The sequence below is a fragment of the Melozone crissalis genome, unplaced genomic scaffold (genome assembly GCF_028551555.1).
Source record: "Melozone crissalis strain CALT ecotype California unplaced genomic scaffold, PUWL_Pcris_2 ptg000027l_1, whole genome shotgun sequence".
Lineage (NCBI taxonomy): Eukaryota > Metazoa > Chordata > Aves > Passeriformes > Passerellidae > Melozone > Melozone crissalis.
This window is the reverse complement of record NW_026535805.1, coordinates 76,221,050-76,238,419: the sequence shown is the minus strand read 5'-3', so window position 1 is coordinate 76,238,419 and position 17,370 is coordinate 76,221,050. Positions and strand designations below refer to the sequence as shown.

Here is a 17,370-nt window from a genome sequence, read left to right as displayed (position 1 = left end):
TGTGATTGAACAAGTGTGGAGCACTGAGGTCTGTGTTCCTGCTATTTTCATAGGTGCACAACGGGGTGTTACATTTTTTCATTATTATACATTATTATACATTTTTTCATTATACGAGAAGATTTGCATCTGGATAAGCAAATTTTCTTAGCAGCAATATAAATTGTTTTCAGTACTTCACACAGTCATTTTAATGAGTCATTGGAATTACCAATTGAGTTTAAAGAAAGTTATCACTTGTTTTGGTTCATTTGTGTTGTGTATTTGGGGGATCATGAATAAGAAATAATATTTGAAGGAAGACAAGCTTAGCCTTAAAGTAAAACAGAAGTGACTGGATAGCTTAATAATTTAAACAAGTCATGTGTTAAATTGGAAAAATAGATAGTGCTCACTTTCTCACAAACTGTTTTGCCTGGATTAGTCATTTCATTTCAGCATTTCTAAGTATATTTTGAAGACGTGATGTAGATTTTGTTCTATTCCAATTGCTCCTGCTGTTCCCAGCACAAAGACAGCTGGGCAGATTGCTGTCATTAAATTCTGACCAGATGCTAATAACTTACTTTAATATGTTTAGAATTTCTCAGGAATACTCTGTGTAGGCAGTTCTAATTGATCAAAATATTTCCTTCAATCCAGCATATCCTAATACGAGCCTGCTGGAACTCTTCTATTCCCCCTTATCTTCAATTTATAGACAACTTTCAGACTAGTGAATATTGTATAAGGTGCTTGAGAAAATGACATTGCTAGACCTACCTGTTCACTTCTCCAAACGTCAGGCAACCTTCACAAAAAACACTCTTTGCACATCTGAAGAAGCAAGAGACAAGCAGAAGGGCACAGAGAGAAGCTGATGGGGAAAAATGTCAAGAAAAATCCTGTCAGTTTATGATCCAAGAACATATAAAGAAAACATAAAAATATTTAAGGGAACAGAAGAGTTCTTACCCTCTCTATCCATTGATGTGAAAAAACTGATGAGCGTTCCTGGCACAATGAATGGGTGAATTCCAATCCTGGGAACATCCAGAGAGGTTCTTGCAAGAAACAACGGGGTTTTCTTTTCTGTGACAATGCTGGTTATGCCAAACAGAAAACTTGCTAAGCAAAGACACTGTTAAGGCAGCTGAGGTTGAAACAGAGACGGAAAAAATCCACAAATGTGCAAAACCCTGAGATTTTTTCCTAAAGATTACTTGGAAATAAGACTGAGTGAAGAGTATGCCACCTAATTGACTGTTGGGTAGCAGGATAATATTTAATGGGGACAACTCACAGCAGGTTTGTGTGAACATGAGATTAATTATGGCAATAATTAATGAGGCTTTTATCAGTTACACATACAGAGATGTGACCATCATGAAACCATAAGAAACCTTATCAGTGGTTTCTTGTCACAGAAAAAACCCCTGCAATAAACCCTGCAGAGTTTTTGTCTCTCAGAGTCCTTCTTGAAAGCCTGAGGATCACCCAGGCTCCTCAAACTGAGATGCAGTACATCCGAGTAGCTGAAGGATTTTACTGCAGCTTTGGTTTGTTTTGCAATAACTTCTCCAGAAATAATGCTGCTTCCATGATGGCCAGGATTTTGGGATAAACATTTACCTGGACTGTACGCCTGCTCCTGGCTCATCCCTCCCCCAGCTGCCCACACCTGGCAATTCCCATTCTTCCATGGTTTCAAAGGACACCTCTCATGGACTCTTCATCTCTCACCTCTTTCTGCTCACCTTTCTCTAGGTGTTGTATGCAGAACTTTGCCTGTATTTATGTCTGTGAGGCTGAGGAGGGTTATCTTTTTAAAAACTGTGAAAGAAATTTTTAAATTACTTGCTCGGTGATCTTGGGCAGGCCCAGTTAAAGTAGTTGGTGTAGGATGTAGACACTCAATATTCAGGAGTCTGTAGTGATGTCCAGCTCCCAGGGCACACATGTGACAGCCAGTGCAATAAAGCCCACCTCTGAAACAGAGCTAATACCTAAAAGGACCTCAGACTATGTTACTTTTGGTAGCCAGTTTTTCCTTTCATGGTAAAGAGTGAATTTAGATTTCTAAACACATGATGAAGAAAATGTGCTCCATCTTCTGGAGAGTGGGATGGGGAAATGGTTGAAAACTAATACAGTAGAATTTCAGACAACTGTTTAGACACTAATCCTCTGCCCAAACTTATACACACTGTCTGAGTAGTTCTTGCCATTTCACACCAAAAACAGTTTAAAGACTTTTCCCCCCTTCAATGTTACTAAGAAAAGCAGCTATGAAATGCAGCCAAGAACAAAGTGTGAAATATTTTGTACCAGGTAGGTTCTGCTGCCATATTAAAATTAATAGTACTAACACTGGTGACTTTAATAAAACCTGAACTTCCAGACTGAATTCCATCAGTTCCCATGAAATGCACAATATATCAGGAAATAAAAGGCTACAGGAAATACCGTACACACAGGAATGCCAGAATGGAAAAAGGCTTTAAAAAGGGAAAAAAGTTTTAAAGAGTAAAGACTGTACATTTTTAAAACTCAATAAATAGGTTTTCAACAGCTCTCCTGACTGTTAGGCATGCAGTATGCTTTGTGTAGCATAAGCTTTTAAGAAAATATAATAGCTGCAGCTTTGAGCCATTGCTAACACAGCATTCCTACTTTTTAGACAGGGAACAATTATTTTTTTCTCCTGCTACTCAGCTGCAGAAATAATGATGGAATTCTTATACTCTGGTGCTTGTTTCAGACATTACTTTTATTCAACAAGGTGAAACAAGATAGGATGCCTTATTTTGGGGTAGGCTTTTTTTTTTTACAGGTCTAGATTTTGTTCTATTTTGCAGTTTGACAGGTTCTAACCTAAATATGCAGCAAATAATTTCCTAAGGGGTCAGTGCAAGTGAGTTAAAGATCCTCAGCTTCTTCCCTTCAGTAATTTGGAGCTCATAGGCAAGAGATGTTTAAGAAATTGGGAAATAGATATGTGACTTTATACAGTTTTTATGACATCAAGTCCCTAACGCAATGAGTGAACAGAATGAAAAATGCATTACTTTCCTTTCCCTGCAAATGTAGCACTTTTCCACAGTTATAATGAATGCTATTTGAAGGTATGCTGTGCTTTTATCAGTAGCACTACAAGACTTCTCAGCATGCATTTGAAAATAGTTGCATGTAAGACTTTTCATCATAAACATTATTTTCAGGAACATTTGACAGCTGATCCTTGTAAGAAGTGATTTTTCTAAACTTTAAGTCACTCTGCTAATCATGAAGTATTTGTTTTTCTCTCATTTCCAAAATCTGTTTATAAAGGCAACATTATAGAATGGGAAGTTTATATTCAGTGCATTAGCTACCATGCAACAACATGACCATGAAATATGCTGTGCTCCTCCCAGTCAGGAGCTGAGGGTTGTGTGCTCCCAAGTGGGGTTGTGTGCTCCCAGGTGGCACCTTTTACATCCTCTACTCTCTAAAACACTGATGTAGTGATTTGCTTGATCCAGAAAAACACGAATGGGTATTAATCTAGAAAAACACGAATGGATGTTAATCTAGAATTTCCTTTTTTATTTTGCCCTGGCATGTTTTTTGCTCTGCCTTTTTGAAATTTTACCATAATACTCTGTACTAAGTGTTCCTTATCCTTTGGCATCTGTTGGGTTTTACAGGCTGTGTGATGAATGGACATTCCCCACTCCCACACCTCTGCCAGGCAGGCCCGTTGTGAAGGATTGTGAAGGATGTTATCACCATGCAATCCCTGTCCAGCTCTCCAATCAGCTCTGCCTGGCCTGTTTGCCGCACAGAATGTGGGCAGGCAGCAGGGATGAAGGTCCCTTCCTGCTGGCTTTGGGCATGCTGGATAAGGAAGAACATCTTGAAAGGAGGAGAAGGGTTCCCTCTTCTCACTTCCAGAGACTTCGGAGTACAGGAGGGACACAAAAGGCCAAGGCCTGGGAAAGGAGGGAGCTGGTTGAGCTGGGACAGAGCAGAACCTCCTGTGGGAACAGGGAACTTTCCTGCAGCAGGGAGCAAACTGCAAGGCTTTGAGTGTGATGTTCTTAGACATCCAGAAACACCAAGTGTTGAGTATTGTTGTGCGAGTTAATGCATGTTGTTGGAATTTTGCCTTTTGCTTGTTTTCCTCTGCAGATTTTTTTATTATTGCTTAGAGACTATGTGGGGACATCAAAGAATCCTGCTGACTCCCATGATGTGCTTACCTGCCCTCTGCTTTCCTTTTGAGAGAGTCAGTCAAAAAATCTGAGACAAAGCATATATGAATATTCATCCAAGAACTAATTCTTTTCTTGTGCCTGTAGTGACCTCTTGCCTCTTACACAGGAAGCACAGGCTTTGAAGTGTAAATAAAATTTAAGTTTACTGACCTAACACTGAGATGATAAGGCCAGGCCAGGGAGCAGGATTAGAGAGGGAGCAGACAAGAGCTGGGACAGATGGAGGGCAGCTCCTCCTAATCATGGCTATTCCTGCTTTGCCAGTGGAGGCTCCTGCCCTGCACAATTCAGCTACCTGCACACAGTGGCTCTTATGGCTTTGTAGCTGCTGGTAGAGGTGATGGAAGCAGTAACCTTACAGATATTTTGCTGTTCTGAGGGAGAGCCTAAGTTGCCTGCGCCCTAAAGCTGACCCCACTAGCTTTGTCTGAACTTTCTTTAGTTTGCAGGGTCAGCTGTGGGAAATGTGTCTATCATGTACTTTCATTTGAAAGGCTGCATTATCCAGACTTTTCTTTTTATGTATATTTTGTATTTTTCCTCATGTAGATGGGTGCTTCCATGACTACTGCATAGATAAAATGGAATAAACAAACAGAGAAAACAGAAATTAAAAAAAATTCACATTAATCAGACCTGTAGATATGAAAGCTTTTCTGAGCCATGGTACTCTTTGTTGAAATAAATTATGTCATGTTACTCTTGCAGCTATCATCCACAACTGGCAGTAGAGCCCAAAGTAATTTACTTTCCATGTTCTAAGTACCAATTTTTTAAATGTTAATCTAGAACTTCCTTTTTTTTTTCCCCTTGACATGTTTTTTTGCTCTGCCTGTTTGAAATTTTACCATAATACTCTGTACTAAGTGTTCCTTATCCTTTGGTATCTGTTGGGTTTTACAACCTTGAACTAAGGTGCATTAGGATTTTGCTGAAGAGGCCATCAGAAATGTACATTTTTCACCTTTGGTTGTGAAGGAGAATTTCCTGTCCCAATGGAAACGAACGCTTACTGCTCTGACACCCAACTGCATGTGTCACAACAGCTGCACCTCTCCTACTCTCTCTTACACAAAAATCTCTTACCTTGTCCAGACAGGCTGTCTTGGTCGACTTCCCTGGGAGGAGGCTGTGCTGTGTCAGTCAGTCCCTGTCTCTCCGCAGTGTCCCTGCCCGGCTCGGTGGCAGGCAGGGGATGGGCAGTGGTGACGCTGCCCGTGGTGCCCGGCTCCCCTGGAGGCTCAGAGCCACCCGTGAGCGAGTCCTGGCCAGCAGAGTCATCCTCTGGGGGAGGCAAAAAGGAATCCTCTGCTTTTGGAGGGCTGCTGGTGCTACCCAGAGCACTGAAAGGCACTGTGGAACTTGGGTGGTCAGTAGCAATAACTTGGGTGTATGGGTATCTGTCCTGGAATGGTTCTCTGGATGGTTTGGTAGGAAAATCAGGTTCAGATGTAATAAAATTATTGAATTCTTCAGGGATGCTGATTTCTTCACTTAGAGCAGGGCTTTCAGTTGTAAATTCATCAACAAATACATCTCCTCTTTGATCCACTGTTGCTGGACTGGGATAACCTAGTGGGAGTTCCTCCTAAAAAAGTTTTTAAAAAGCAGCTTTCATTATTATGTTGAGTTTCATAGCTAAAAAGGCAATAATCTTTAGCCACATGAGCTAGCAAATAGCTAAGTCAACATGGAATCGTATTACGGGTTGTGTTGGAAGGGGCCTTAGAGCTCATCTAGTCACAATCCCCTCTGCCATGGTGACATCTTCCACTAGGCCACATTGCTCAATGGCACATCCAGCCTGGAATTCTGCCAGGAATGGGGCATCCTCAACCTCCCCAGGCACCCTGTACCAGTGTCTCACCCTCCTCACAGTAAAGAACATCTACTGCACATCTAACTTAAATTTCCCATCTTTCAGTTCACTTTCCTTGTCCTGTTCCTACAGATCCTGTAGGATCTGTCTGACAGATCCCTCTCCATATTCCCTGCAGGCCCCTTCAGATACAGGAAGGCTGCTATGAAGTCGTAGGGTGTGTAAAATGTTTGGCATGTACATGTGATCCTGATCACAGTTCCTGCAATTTTAAAAGTGGTGGAAGAAAGATGACTTTAACTAGCCCTGTAAACTGCTCTCTTTCTGTCATTAAGATGTACTACTGAATTGATGAGACACTGTTTACATTGTAATTAAATCTGGAAAAGGTAATCAGGCAGTAATATTCACCTGTAAGTGCTCTAAACAGTGTCCCTGTTGCAGTAAAACAACACAACATTCATCCTTACAGAATGTACAAAAGGCACATATGTTATTCCAGCATAATAAAATTTTTGTGTGTTTATCTACCTCTTAAACACTGTTTAATTTCTTTTCCCATGGAGAAATAAATAAACATGAAAAGTGTTATTAACCTACCAAATCAGGGCCTGCCAGAGGAATAGTGACCACACCTTGGATATCATTGTCTAATTCACTAGGTGATATAATAGTTTCTGCAAAGAAAATAAAAAACATTAGAAAGAGAGAGAGACAGCACAGAATACTTCAGCACCAACAACATTGAAACTGGATCAAAACACATAAACTCAATTTAAAAAAAAGTACTAAAATGTTCTCCACCAAAAAATTGCTTTTAAAAATCCATCTAAAGACAAAAAACATCAGATCCCATTCAAAAAGGAAATTATAAAGAAAACCAAATTTTGTATACACATTTTTTTGTTTGCTTTATTTAGCATAAATGGGATAGGTCTGCAGAGAGCTGAACCATGGAGGAATGCTTAAAATCATCTGAAGTGTGAACCCCTCAGTTCAGTCTGCATGGACTACAATGACTCATTATATTGTGCTCATTAAGCCTCAAGTCATTCCAGTTTTACCCTGAGTCCACACCATTGCAATGTCAGTATTTTGGCTTTTGTGCTCAAGTTGCTCCTTTCACCTCTCAGAGAAGATCTTAAAAGTACCTGCATGCAAACTGTTTGTTTGGTTATTAGAATTAACTACTGGGAGAAAGTTGATTAAAATATTTATTATTGAAGTGTTCTATATAATTTTTTTCTTGGGACTTTTCCTCTACAAAAAAATATGACACTTTATTCTTATAGAAAGTATCAGTTCAACTTAATAACTTTTTTTTGGTAGGAAAATGCTGCTGTTTGCAAATGAAACACTGTAGCTATAATTCTGTCTGGGTTTTGAGGTTGTTGCAGTAAATATTCATATGAAAAATTATTTCAGATTATTTTTCCCCCTTTTTAACACATCTCTCAAAAAGTAGTTTGCTAGCTTTGCAAAAATGGTTGATGAATTAGAAAGAGATATTTATTAGCTGGATTACTGAATAACAGACCTTCAGCTTCTGCTGGAGGTTTTCACACCCAGCTTGTCTTCTACACTCCCTCTGTGTTTCAGTGTGTGAGTGAAACACAACTTTACTGATTTTATCTTGGGATCAAATGCTGTTTAAGGTGCCAATGTCTCTGATGCTGCTGAGAGGTTAGATGGCTTGCTTACAATAAAGATAGAGCTTTCAGAAAGCTAATCTTATGTTAGAGGCAGATGTAACATTTTTCTTGTTAAAGAAAGAAGAGTGTCCATACTGGAAGTTAAAATGATACAGTGAATACTCAGTATTTATTTTATTTTTCTCCTCTTCACGATCTTAGTGTGCAAAAAAACAAAAAACCAAGGAAAAAAATCTTCTAATACAGTTTCAAATTAGGCTGTATAAAGACACATTTTGCTATAAAGCTTAACTTATTTCAACACCAAGGAGAACGGACTATGTCAGATGAAAATCATCTGTTAGAGAAGCAAAGGACACTTTACTGAAATGGCATCAGTTTGGGAAGGCAAGATGCAGGTTTATGCCTGGCACCTGCCACCTGCTTTACTGACCATCAGTAAACTGAAGTGTTCCAAGGTCCACTGGCAGGGATTGGTCTTCATGGAGTGCAGTGGCAACCAGCTGCTGAAGGTCTGTTACTGTCAGTTTGGTTGCTGATATTTCCCTCTCTTCAACTGGAGAAACTGGAATTTTTTCACTTTCGACCTTATTAGATCCTATAGTGGAGATGTCATCTGCTGTGCCTTTGGTTTCTGAGCCATCTCTCTCAAAGTTCACCACGTATCTTGCTACTGTGCTGCTGGATCTGGAAGGGGGAAAGGTGAGAATGCCCAGAGCAGCAAAATCAGTCACTGGCGGAGAAATGATTTTCCACACCAACAAATCTGCAGCCATAACATATTCTGTTAGAGTAATGCAAATTTACATCTTTCTAATGAGACTGTCACCTTCAAATTACTTTTTCTTCACCTAACTCCTTTTTTTTCCCATGCATAACTTTTAATAAAAATTCCCACATTGAAGATAATTGCAAAAATCTTCTAACATAATCTGATTTAATCTGACTACTCAGAAATCTGTAGAACTGGTAATATAGTCTCAAGTCCTTGACTACTGATTCAAACAGCTATGAAGGCACGCTGGGGTTATTAAAACCCATAATCACACATTAATTATTCAGGAACCTATGAAAAGGGATTAGATAGTTCATAAAACTGCAGATAAGCAAAAATCTTATCACAAGAGACTTGTTTTCGCTCTTTTTCAAAGAACAGCCACCTAATGTGGCAAGCAAATCACTTTTTCACAGTGGGAGCTAGCTTTTCCCAGTGCAAATGGGTGTGGATGGCTTCTCCCTAGACATTCATGTTTAACAGAAGTCTCAAATATTCACCATTTTTAATACATCATTTTTTATACATGCTAAATTCACCTAATTAAATGAAAAATAGTGAGTACATTGTAAACATTTCTATTCCACTATGTTATTTTTTTTTACTATGTCAAATAACATTAAAGAGAAGAATTTCACTTTTATCTAGTGTGTGCAAGATATTTGCATTTATATGACATTGCAAGAATTCAGGAAACACATTAGAAAATTCTTCCTTTTAAAGCATGAGCAAAAGAGAAATTCTGGGAAACTGCTAACATTCCCCAGTAGCACTTTTAAGCAGCAACAATAGACTCTGTAGATGTTTGTATTACCAGTGAAAAACTTCCTGCATTTTATCAAGCTAGTAACTGGTCTCTTTGCTATTCTATCTGCCTTGATAATGGAGATAACAAATCACATTCTACATACTCATTGGAAATATTGTGTACATGGGAATACAGCTAGGAAACAGCAGATCAAAAATGAAAATTTGAATATAAAGTTTTCCTACTTTTCTCTTTCAGTATACAGCTGGTATAAATCTTTAGTCATATAAATGTGAATTTTCTTAGGTCAAAGATTTTCTTTTCTTCAGAGACATCCTGACAAAATTTGATTACATGAAACATTCAGATTAAAGTTAAAGGTGTCCCTGACACTTTCCAGTACAGATTTTGTACTTAGAACACAACCAATTCACTTTGTCACATCAAGATAAAGACATTTAAAGATTTATCTATGTACATCATAAAGTTATTAAAATCATAATTATTATAATTAGTTTATAAAACAATTATGAATGACAGAAAGATTACCCATCTTTCTCCTTCTTCTGTCTTCATTTCATCGCAGAATTAAGAATGTGAGAAAGGATTGCAAAAGAAAGAAAAATAAAGATTCATGTTTACTGGTAAATCGTTGTCACACATATCACAGCCATCTTTTGACAATTTATCTTATCTTCTACATGTCATCTACAATTTTTAGCTCTGTGTGAAATTGACAGTCTACTCTCCATCAGTTCATTTTTTCCCTTCCAAACAATGGGAATCACTGTGCTTTGTGTGGGGAAACAGGAATTTTATTTTACTGTGGCAGTCTGAAATATCAGCTTTCCTATTTCCATCATGAAATGGTGCAGTTTTAGCCCTGTCACTGCCAATCTCTGTGGTGGCAATGGGCACTTGTGGCAGTACTTTCCATGATCACAGTTACCACCCATTCAGACTGTAGTCCAGGGGTAACTGGAACCATTAATTACCTCTGGAAGACATATCTATGTTCCCCTTCTACACAAAATGCTCAGTTATTTTCCCTGGTGAATTCTCCAGAATGCCTATGATGTTGTCTTTTTTCATTGCTTTGTGGGAAATGCTGCTAGAATGTGTAGTACTATGGCAATAGTACTACATGGAGAGAATGGACAGCAACATCCATCTTTGCTGATCTGTAACACCTAAAGCTAACTAAATTACTGGATATTAGGAATCAATCCAATTTTTCCACCCTGATGAATGTTCTTTCATACCAGCTAAATCCAAGATATGGCAGCAAAATGGATCCCAGACCTCCTGGAGTCACAACTAAATGAGGTTAGATATTGCAAGTTGTAACTATGAGATGCTACTATAGATTTTCTCTGCTTGTACTGCAGTAGGCAGATTTTTGTTTTATTAATTTCAATATAAAAATACAAGGAACTAATTTTCAGACTATTTTGCTCTTCTCTCTCCTTTTCCCAGGCAATTTCTGCAGAGAGAAATGCTAGGAAGAAGGATGCTCTTGCCTAAAATTGCATTGCAATATGAGTGTTCTTTAACATGTATTAAATATTGCTAGAAGTACTGAGTGTTCCTGATGTTGTGCCGTAAGACCACATAAATTTGTCTTTTCCCCCCTGCTCTTTCTTTCCTTTTTGCAGTTTCTTACTACTATTATTTGTTTTTCATTTGATTCTTTATGCAATATCCTCCCCCTCCCCTATAGATTCTCTATTCTCTGAAAGAGTAAATGAGGTTTGTTAGTAGTAAACACACAAGGGAGCTAAAACTAAAAGAAATGGCAAGACAGAACACAAATTTGCTGAAAAAGTGAAACTTTTTTAATTGTCTGGAAGGCCTGAGAAAGAACTACTGAGAAAGTTTTATATGTGTGAACACAAACCTTCCTGCAACCCTCTCTTGCCAAGGCACCTTCACTGCAAGGTATGAAGGGCAACAAAAAAGTTGTCACCTAACTAATCAGGCTTCTAACTTTCTTTATCTTGTCATTTTAAAAAGTCCTTAATACAGGGTTGTTAACAAACAATTCAAAGAATTTATCGTGTCCTTCAAGCTTCAGGGGAATCAAAGCTACTTTTGCTACTTCAAAACCTCATAGTCTCACTTGGGATGTGTCTCTACTTCCTCTCATATTGCCCCTATGATATTCCCATAAAATTGCTTTCTGTTTACAGAAGTACACAGCCCACATTCTACAGGTCTCTTCCTTTTTGAGGACAAGAAGGAAGAGGAGAACCCTCAGAGCCAACAAAAAGGAGAGCCCCATTTTCTTACTTACTTGAATCCTAACACGCGGATTTCTTTGAATCCTGGAAGTTTCTCAAATATTTTTTTCATCTATAGAAAACCATAAAAAAAGTCAGCATTAAGATCTATGACTAAAAGGCAATCATAAGATGACTACATAGACAACGTTTTTCATATTTCAGAAAGAGCTTTAGGAAAGTCTCAATTGTTCTCTTTTGGGTATCATAATTGCTGAGTTTAAACACAATATTTGCTTTGCATATACTTGTTGTATTACCTGTTAATATTGTTTTTCTTAGTAATGTAACTATGCAAACAAGGGATAATCTATTTCATAACACAGCAAGTAAAACAACATTAATCAAATGGTTTTCTCATTTTCAATAGTTTTGGTTCATGAATAATTTTGTGATTCAAGTCACCTGTAAATTGTTCATTATTTAGAAATATTAAGCAACTGTAGATGAGTTTAGATTATCTGACAAATCATTTAGAAATTAAACAGTTTTAACTGTCTTGTACAAACAGAATAACAATACATTTTTAATTCTAATGTTAACAATAGTACAATTACATGGTTTTGAATAGAAGAGGCATTACATGTGTACTACACAATGTCTGTCTGAGGGTAATAGTGAAAATCTTCAGAGAAACCATTTTTTGCCAGCTCTGCCAATGCATCCTTTACCATTTTTCTACACATATCTGGAACTGAACCAGGAAAGTGAAATAGCTTCCACTAAGGAATGCTCATGAAACTGATGAGAGGCTTTAGTTAATTTTACTAAGAAAACCTTTTGGGAACCTCAAGTCATTAATTGCTATCAGTTAAACTGATAGCTGAACATTCAGTTAATGTTATTAACTGTATGAAAATATGACAGATGTTCCAATTCTTACATAAACCCTGGTAATGCACAATGAGTGTATGTCCTTTGAAGAATAGTTCAGACAACAGCAGCTAATTACTTTTAACATTTATATTACATTTCTCATTAGGTTTATTGTAGAAATTAAATTATGACAAAGTGCTGCCCATGAATTCCTGATTAAGTCTGAACAAAATTCCTAAAGTTATTCTGTTCATCCATTATCTGAGGCTTCTACTGATGTCAAAGATGTTGGCTTGTTAGCTTGCTGGCTGAATAGATGGCTTAAATCTGGGTATAAGCTGATACTACACATGAAGGTCTTGAGAAAAGAGGAATGACCTGTTTAAAGTGAGGGCAGTACATACTAATCCTATTTCATGGTGAAGATAATTTCATACTATGAACCTCAGCCAAGGTACAAAGTCAACAATTTTTTGCATTCACTAAGCATCCCTACCTGTAGCTGAAATTTGGCAGCTAGTTGTTGGTACTCTGGGGAGTTGGGGTCACTAAGTTCAGCTGTGTACTCCTGATCAGTGAGAGTCACACTGAATTCCACCATTTGCTCCACAGGCAATTGAGGGACTGCATTTGTTCCCAGGTCCTGGAAAAGAAAAGGCAAGGGCAAAAAGGGAAGAAATAAAACTAAGAGATTGTTTTCTCCTCCACAATTCAGTATTTAATAGGTAGAAATGTTCTCATTTAAACTCATCCCCAAAATAACTTTCTGAACTACATTCCACAAAAGGTTCCTAGTAGATCCGTTGGCTTAATTCTTCTGTCTTTGCAAACAAGTTTCTATTACTTGAGAGTTGCCTTTGATATGCATAAATGAAGATGAAGAGAATCAAGCCTTTCTTGCACACAGACTGTTACGAAGCCTTAGTTCCATCATCATGAAGTCACACAGCTGTTTCATGTTCAGAGGTTTGCATTTGTTTTTTGCTGATAATAAAATGGAATTATCCCTACCCATGATGCACCTTTCTTATGCAGTTGCCTTTGCTGCTATTAAAAGTTGTTGTATTTTGTATGCTGTTTACCAAATTTACAATATTTGCAGCTTTTCCCTTCACTGTGAGGCCACACATCTGTGCTGAGACCACAGCAGCCAGGACAGAGGAAACAACAGCCTCTTCCAGCACCCTCCCCTCTCTGAGAGGTGTCTCTCCCAGCAGGTGCTGTCAGTGTGTACAGGGGCAGTCCCAGTGCCTGCTGCACGGCTGCTCTGAGGACACGGCACTGGAGAAGCCTCTGACAGCTGGCTGGGCAGGGAAAGGCAAGGAAGGCCCAGCACTGTCTCCTGTGTCATGGCAAGCCCAGCAGGTATTCTTTTTTGGCATTATTTAATGAAGAGCAATGTTACAAAATGGTGCAAAATAGGCAACAGGCCCCTCCTTGAAAGAATGAAAACTGCCCAAAAGCTGGTTGCCATGCTTTTGTATTTTCTACTATATACCCAAAAACCATCATGCCCTACTCCAGTATGTAACAGATGTTAATAAACCCCTTCAGTCCTGCTAGCTGAAACAGAGGGGAGCACTTGTTTTGAAGCACTGTTTATAAGGTTTCTCCCTCTTTCCAGTTAGCTGAGCTCAAAAAGAAAAGGTGAGTGAAAAAGTGGGTGGGAACACAGGTTGCCCTCACCTTCACAGGAGTCTTTGTGTCATTGAAAATTTCATTGAGCAATGTGCCATTGGGCGCATATGGAGAGAGGGGTGTGCCAGGAGAGCCTGCAGAGGGAGAGAAAGAAAAGTCAGGAAAGAACGGTTTGCACATCAAAAGCCTTCCCTTGGTGTGTTGGTCAGGGGTCAGCTCACTGGAGCAGCTTTCCCTCAGGAGGGAGGGCTTCAGCACAAGCCTGTGCCATGACTTTGGGTGGGGGTAAAGCTGCTGCATTCTGTACAATAGACAACCTTTCTTCCAGGTCAAACATTAGTGGTGTGGCATGTGTGTGACTGAAGGCAAAAATGGCACTGACTATGATCAATGAAATTGTGTGAGTTAATAATATTTGGTCATTTCCTGCCATGCCACATCATATATCACCAACTGTCTAGGCTTAATTTTGCCAGTTGAGATCTTTGTGCCTATGACAGCCACTTTTCTTTAGGGCTCAATTTATGGTAGCAAGAGATGTTGACAGAGTTTTTCACCTAGAGGCCAAATTACCATGCTGGAAGTCCTTCCCAATAAGATTCTGTTATATTTCATAAGAATATATGTTCAGGATGGTTTCTCCTTGAGCCAAAATTATCATATTTACAGATTTTTATCACTGTGTGAATTAACAGTATTTTATTAACATCCTAACATTATTTTAAAGAACTGAAGTACACAACAAATCTAATTGTAATAGTCTGATCAATTTATTGTCTTGGCACCACTCTGACATACTTGCTTGTCAGTCTTAATTTGCCTTGCTTGCTTGTTTTGTTTTTGTTAACAAAATGCAGCAGCTGACATTCTAAATGGTATTTTTTAACTGAAGAACAATTAACCCAATATTATCTAAGTTTGAAACTAGGTGAACACATACATTTGAAGACAAAATTTGAATGCAACATTTGAGTAGCAAATATGTTGTAAAGAGATAAAAAATTATTCTCAAAGATTATTTTGCTTAAACATTTTCACTCCCCTGAACTGTTGTAGAAGCATTCTACAACATTCATTAAGTTATGGCCTTATAAGAATCATTTGCCTTAGCAATTTTATTTCACAGGCAGACACAGAACAAGCAGATTTGATTTTACCTGTAGAAATGGAGGAAATGTCTTCAACCTTTTTGCCTCCTGTTTTCTCTGCTGATATTTCATCTTTCCTATCAATCAAGTAGAAATGAGTAATTTAATTATCTGCATATTGTACTGGCAATGACAAAAGGGTAAAAAACCAAAAACATAGGGAAATGATCCCTATATTAAGCATAGTTTAAATGAGATAAGTTATCTCTAATAGAACGTTTTGTGACCTGATTAAACAGGCAGTGGAACATCATGACTACCAATCCTGTCATGAATCTGCTCATGAGGTTTTGTTTCAGATTTTATCACTGCCATCAGAGAGATGGAATCACAGAGATTAAATCAGTGCACCGGGTCTGTTTTTTTTTTACTCTTGGAACTCATTGAAGGGTTAACCACTATCTAAAATGGAAGAAAGGCTTCTGTACATCACCTAATCAGCTTTTGTCTTCTTTGCTATTTCTCATCCTATCAAGGTAGTTCAGTGAGAGCTTTGGGATTCTTCTCATTTTAGAGCCAATGGACATTTCAGGTTCCATGTGTATTTCATATGGTGTGGTGTGAGAAAATAGTGGGTGGGCATATTTTTCAGTTGTCAGCCTGCATTATAATACCATAAGGATGCTTCCAAATAATTATTGTATCAGAATGCAGATTATTTTGAGGTGTAGGAATGTTAGTGTTTGCTTCTGGATGTAATATTCATAGGTTAATGCCCACTATGGTCCCCAAGGAGGACAGCTAAAGATTCAAGTAAGAATATGGTGGGTATGATGTATCACAGGATTTTTATGGTTTTGTTGATAATTATTTTCTGATTTAAGTTTTACAGCCACATGGTGAATACATTTTAAATAGCTACTGTTAGCTTGCTTGAAAAACAGCAATAGTATCTATCTCTAAGTACATTTAAAAATAAATAGATGTATCAAAGATTCTTTTACTTGGACTAGAAATTATTCTATAGCCTTAAAACCAAATTGTTATTAATTTGTAGCTTTTGGGAAAATTAAGGTTCTTAGATAAGAATCTTCTAAGGGATATTTTGAGATTTTTCTCTCCTGAAATTCAGGAGTAAAGTATAATTCCCCAAATTTTCTACAGTGCATACAGATGGAGTACTTGTGAAAACTGAAAGAAATATGAAATCAGAAATATGAATGAAAGAAATAGGGGTACTGCAAATTTGTAGTATGGTGTTGACTGAAACATAAAGCATAAAGCTTGTAGCAGAGACAGAAAAGGTGTCCTGAGCTACAGGAGCAACATAGATGTTTAATAGCACAAAGAAAGAACATGGATGAATGACAACTGGTTTACCACATCTGGATATCTTGTGAGGTGAGAACTAAAGTATAATTTGTAATGTTTTCACAATATTAACTAGTCATGTGTTGTATTTATACATGGAGACTGATTTATCACCATGGCATCTACAGAAGATACAAAATATTTTCTAGCCTACAAAGTAGTAAAGATGAAGTCCAACCATGCATAATCATTGCTGTCTGTATTTCTGACTAAAATACAAGAAATTTCATGGAATTAAATTCACCTTCAGTATTGTGTCTAGGGAAAACAGTACTGTTCACAGAGAACCTAAGAACTCTGAGATCAGTCACTTCTCTTAATGTCTTGCTGCTGCTGCTTGCACTAGGATGAAGGAAAAGGCCTCCCTTTGGATTCCAGGAGACTTCAATTAGGCCCTACATTATTAGAAATATGTCAGATCTCCCATGTCAGAATGAATTAAGATATATAAGACCTCTGTGATCAGGAGACAGTGTAACCTATGAATGGAAAATATTATTTGCCTGAAAATCTCGTGAAAATCAAAGAAAACTTGAAAGGAAAAGAAACATAAGTCAGAAGTTGTGGACAATGATTTGTCTGGCTGTGCTGTAGTATTTATATACACAGAACCAGAGTTCAGTATGGTAGCTTTAATCCTGCCACTCTCCAACTTCTGAGCATTGCCAGGAGCATACTTTTTCCAAAGAGTTTACAGAATAAAGTATCACATCAATTAATACTGTCATGATGTATAAAAATACAGGAGAAACCTAAAGTGAAGGCAGAGAGTTTTCATGCTATTGTTTAAAGTAGCCTCTCAGTTAAACTTCTATTAAGCTGACTTTCCTTTTGAGAATTACAGCAAGTTTTGTCACACTCCCAGGCAACACTAGCCTAATGCCAAGCTATGTCTCTGTCAGGGTTTCATGCCCACATTAGTATGAGAAAACATTCAGGGGTGTTT

General features: G+C 37.9%; 1 protein-coding gene across 1 annotated transcript in view; it reads right to left on the bottom strand.

The window, feature by feature from the left end:
• IMPG1 (interphotoreceptor matrix proteoglycan 1) overlaps window positions 1-17,370 on the bottom strand; it is a 54,348-nt gene that overhangs the window by 20,336 nt on the left and 16,642 nt on the right. The window contains exons 5-12 of the mRNA XM_054279998.1: window positions 15,123-15,190; window positions 14,014-14,099; window positions 12,824-12,970; window positions 11,526-11,584; window positions 9,782-9,802; window positions 8,143-8,396; window positions 6,658-6,734; window positions 5,325-5,826 (exon numbers count right to left, since the gene is read on the bottom strand). Coding sequence (XP_054135973.1) covers window positions 5,325-5,826; window positions 6,658-6,734; window positions 8,143-8,396; window positions 9,782-9,802; window positions 11,526-11,584; window positions 12,824-12,970; window positions 14,014-14,099; window positions 15,123-15,190 — 1,214 coding nt within the window. The remainder of the gene's footprint in view (window positions 1-5,324; window positions 5,827-6,657; window positions 6,735-8,142; window positions 8,397-9,781; window positions 9,803-11,525; window positions 11,585-12,823; window positions 12,971-14,013; window positions 14,100-15,122; window positions 15,191-17,370) is intronic.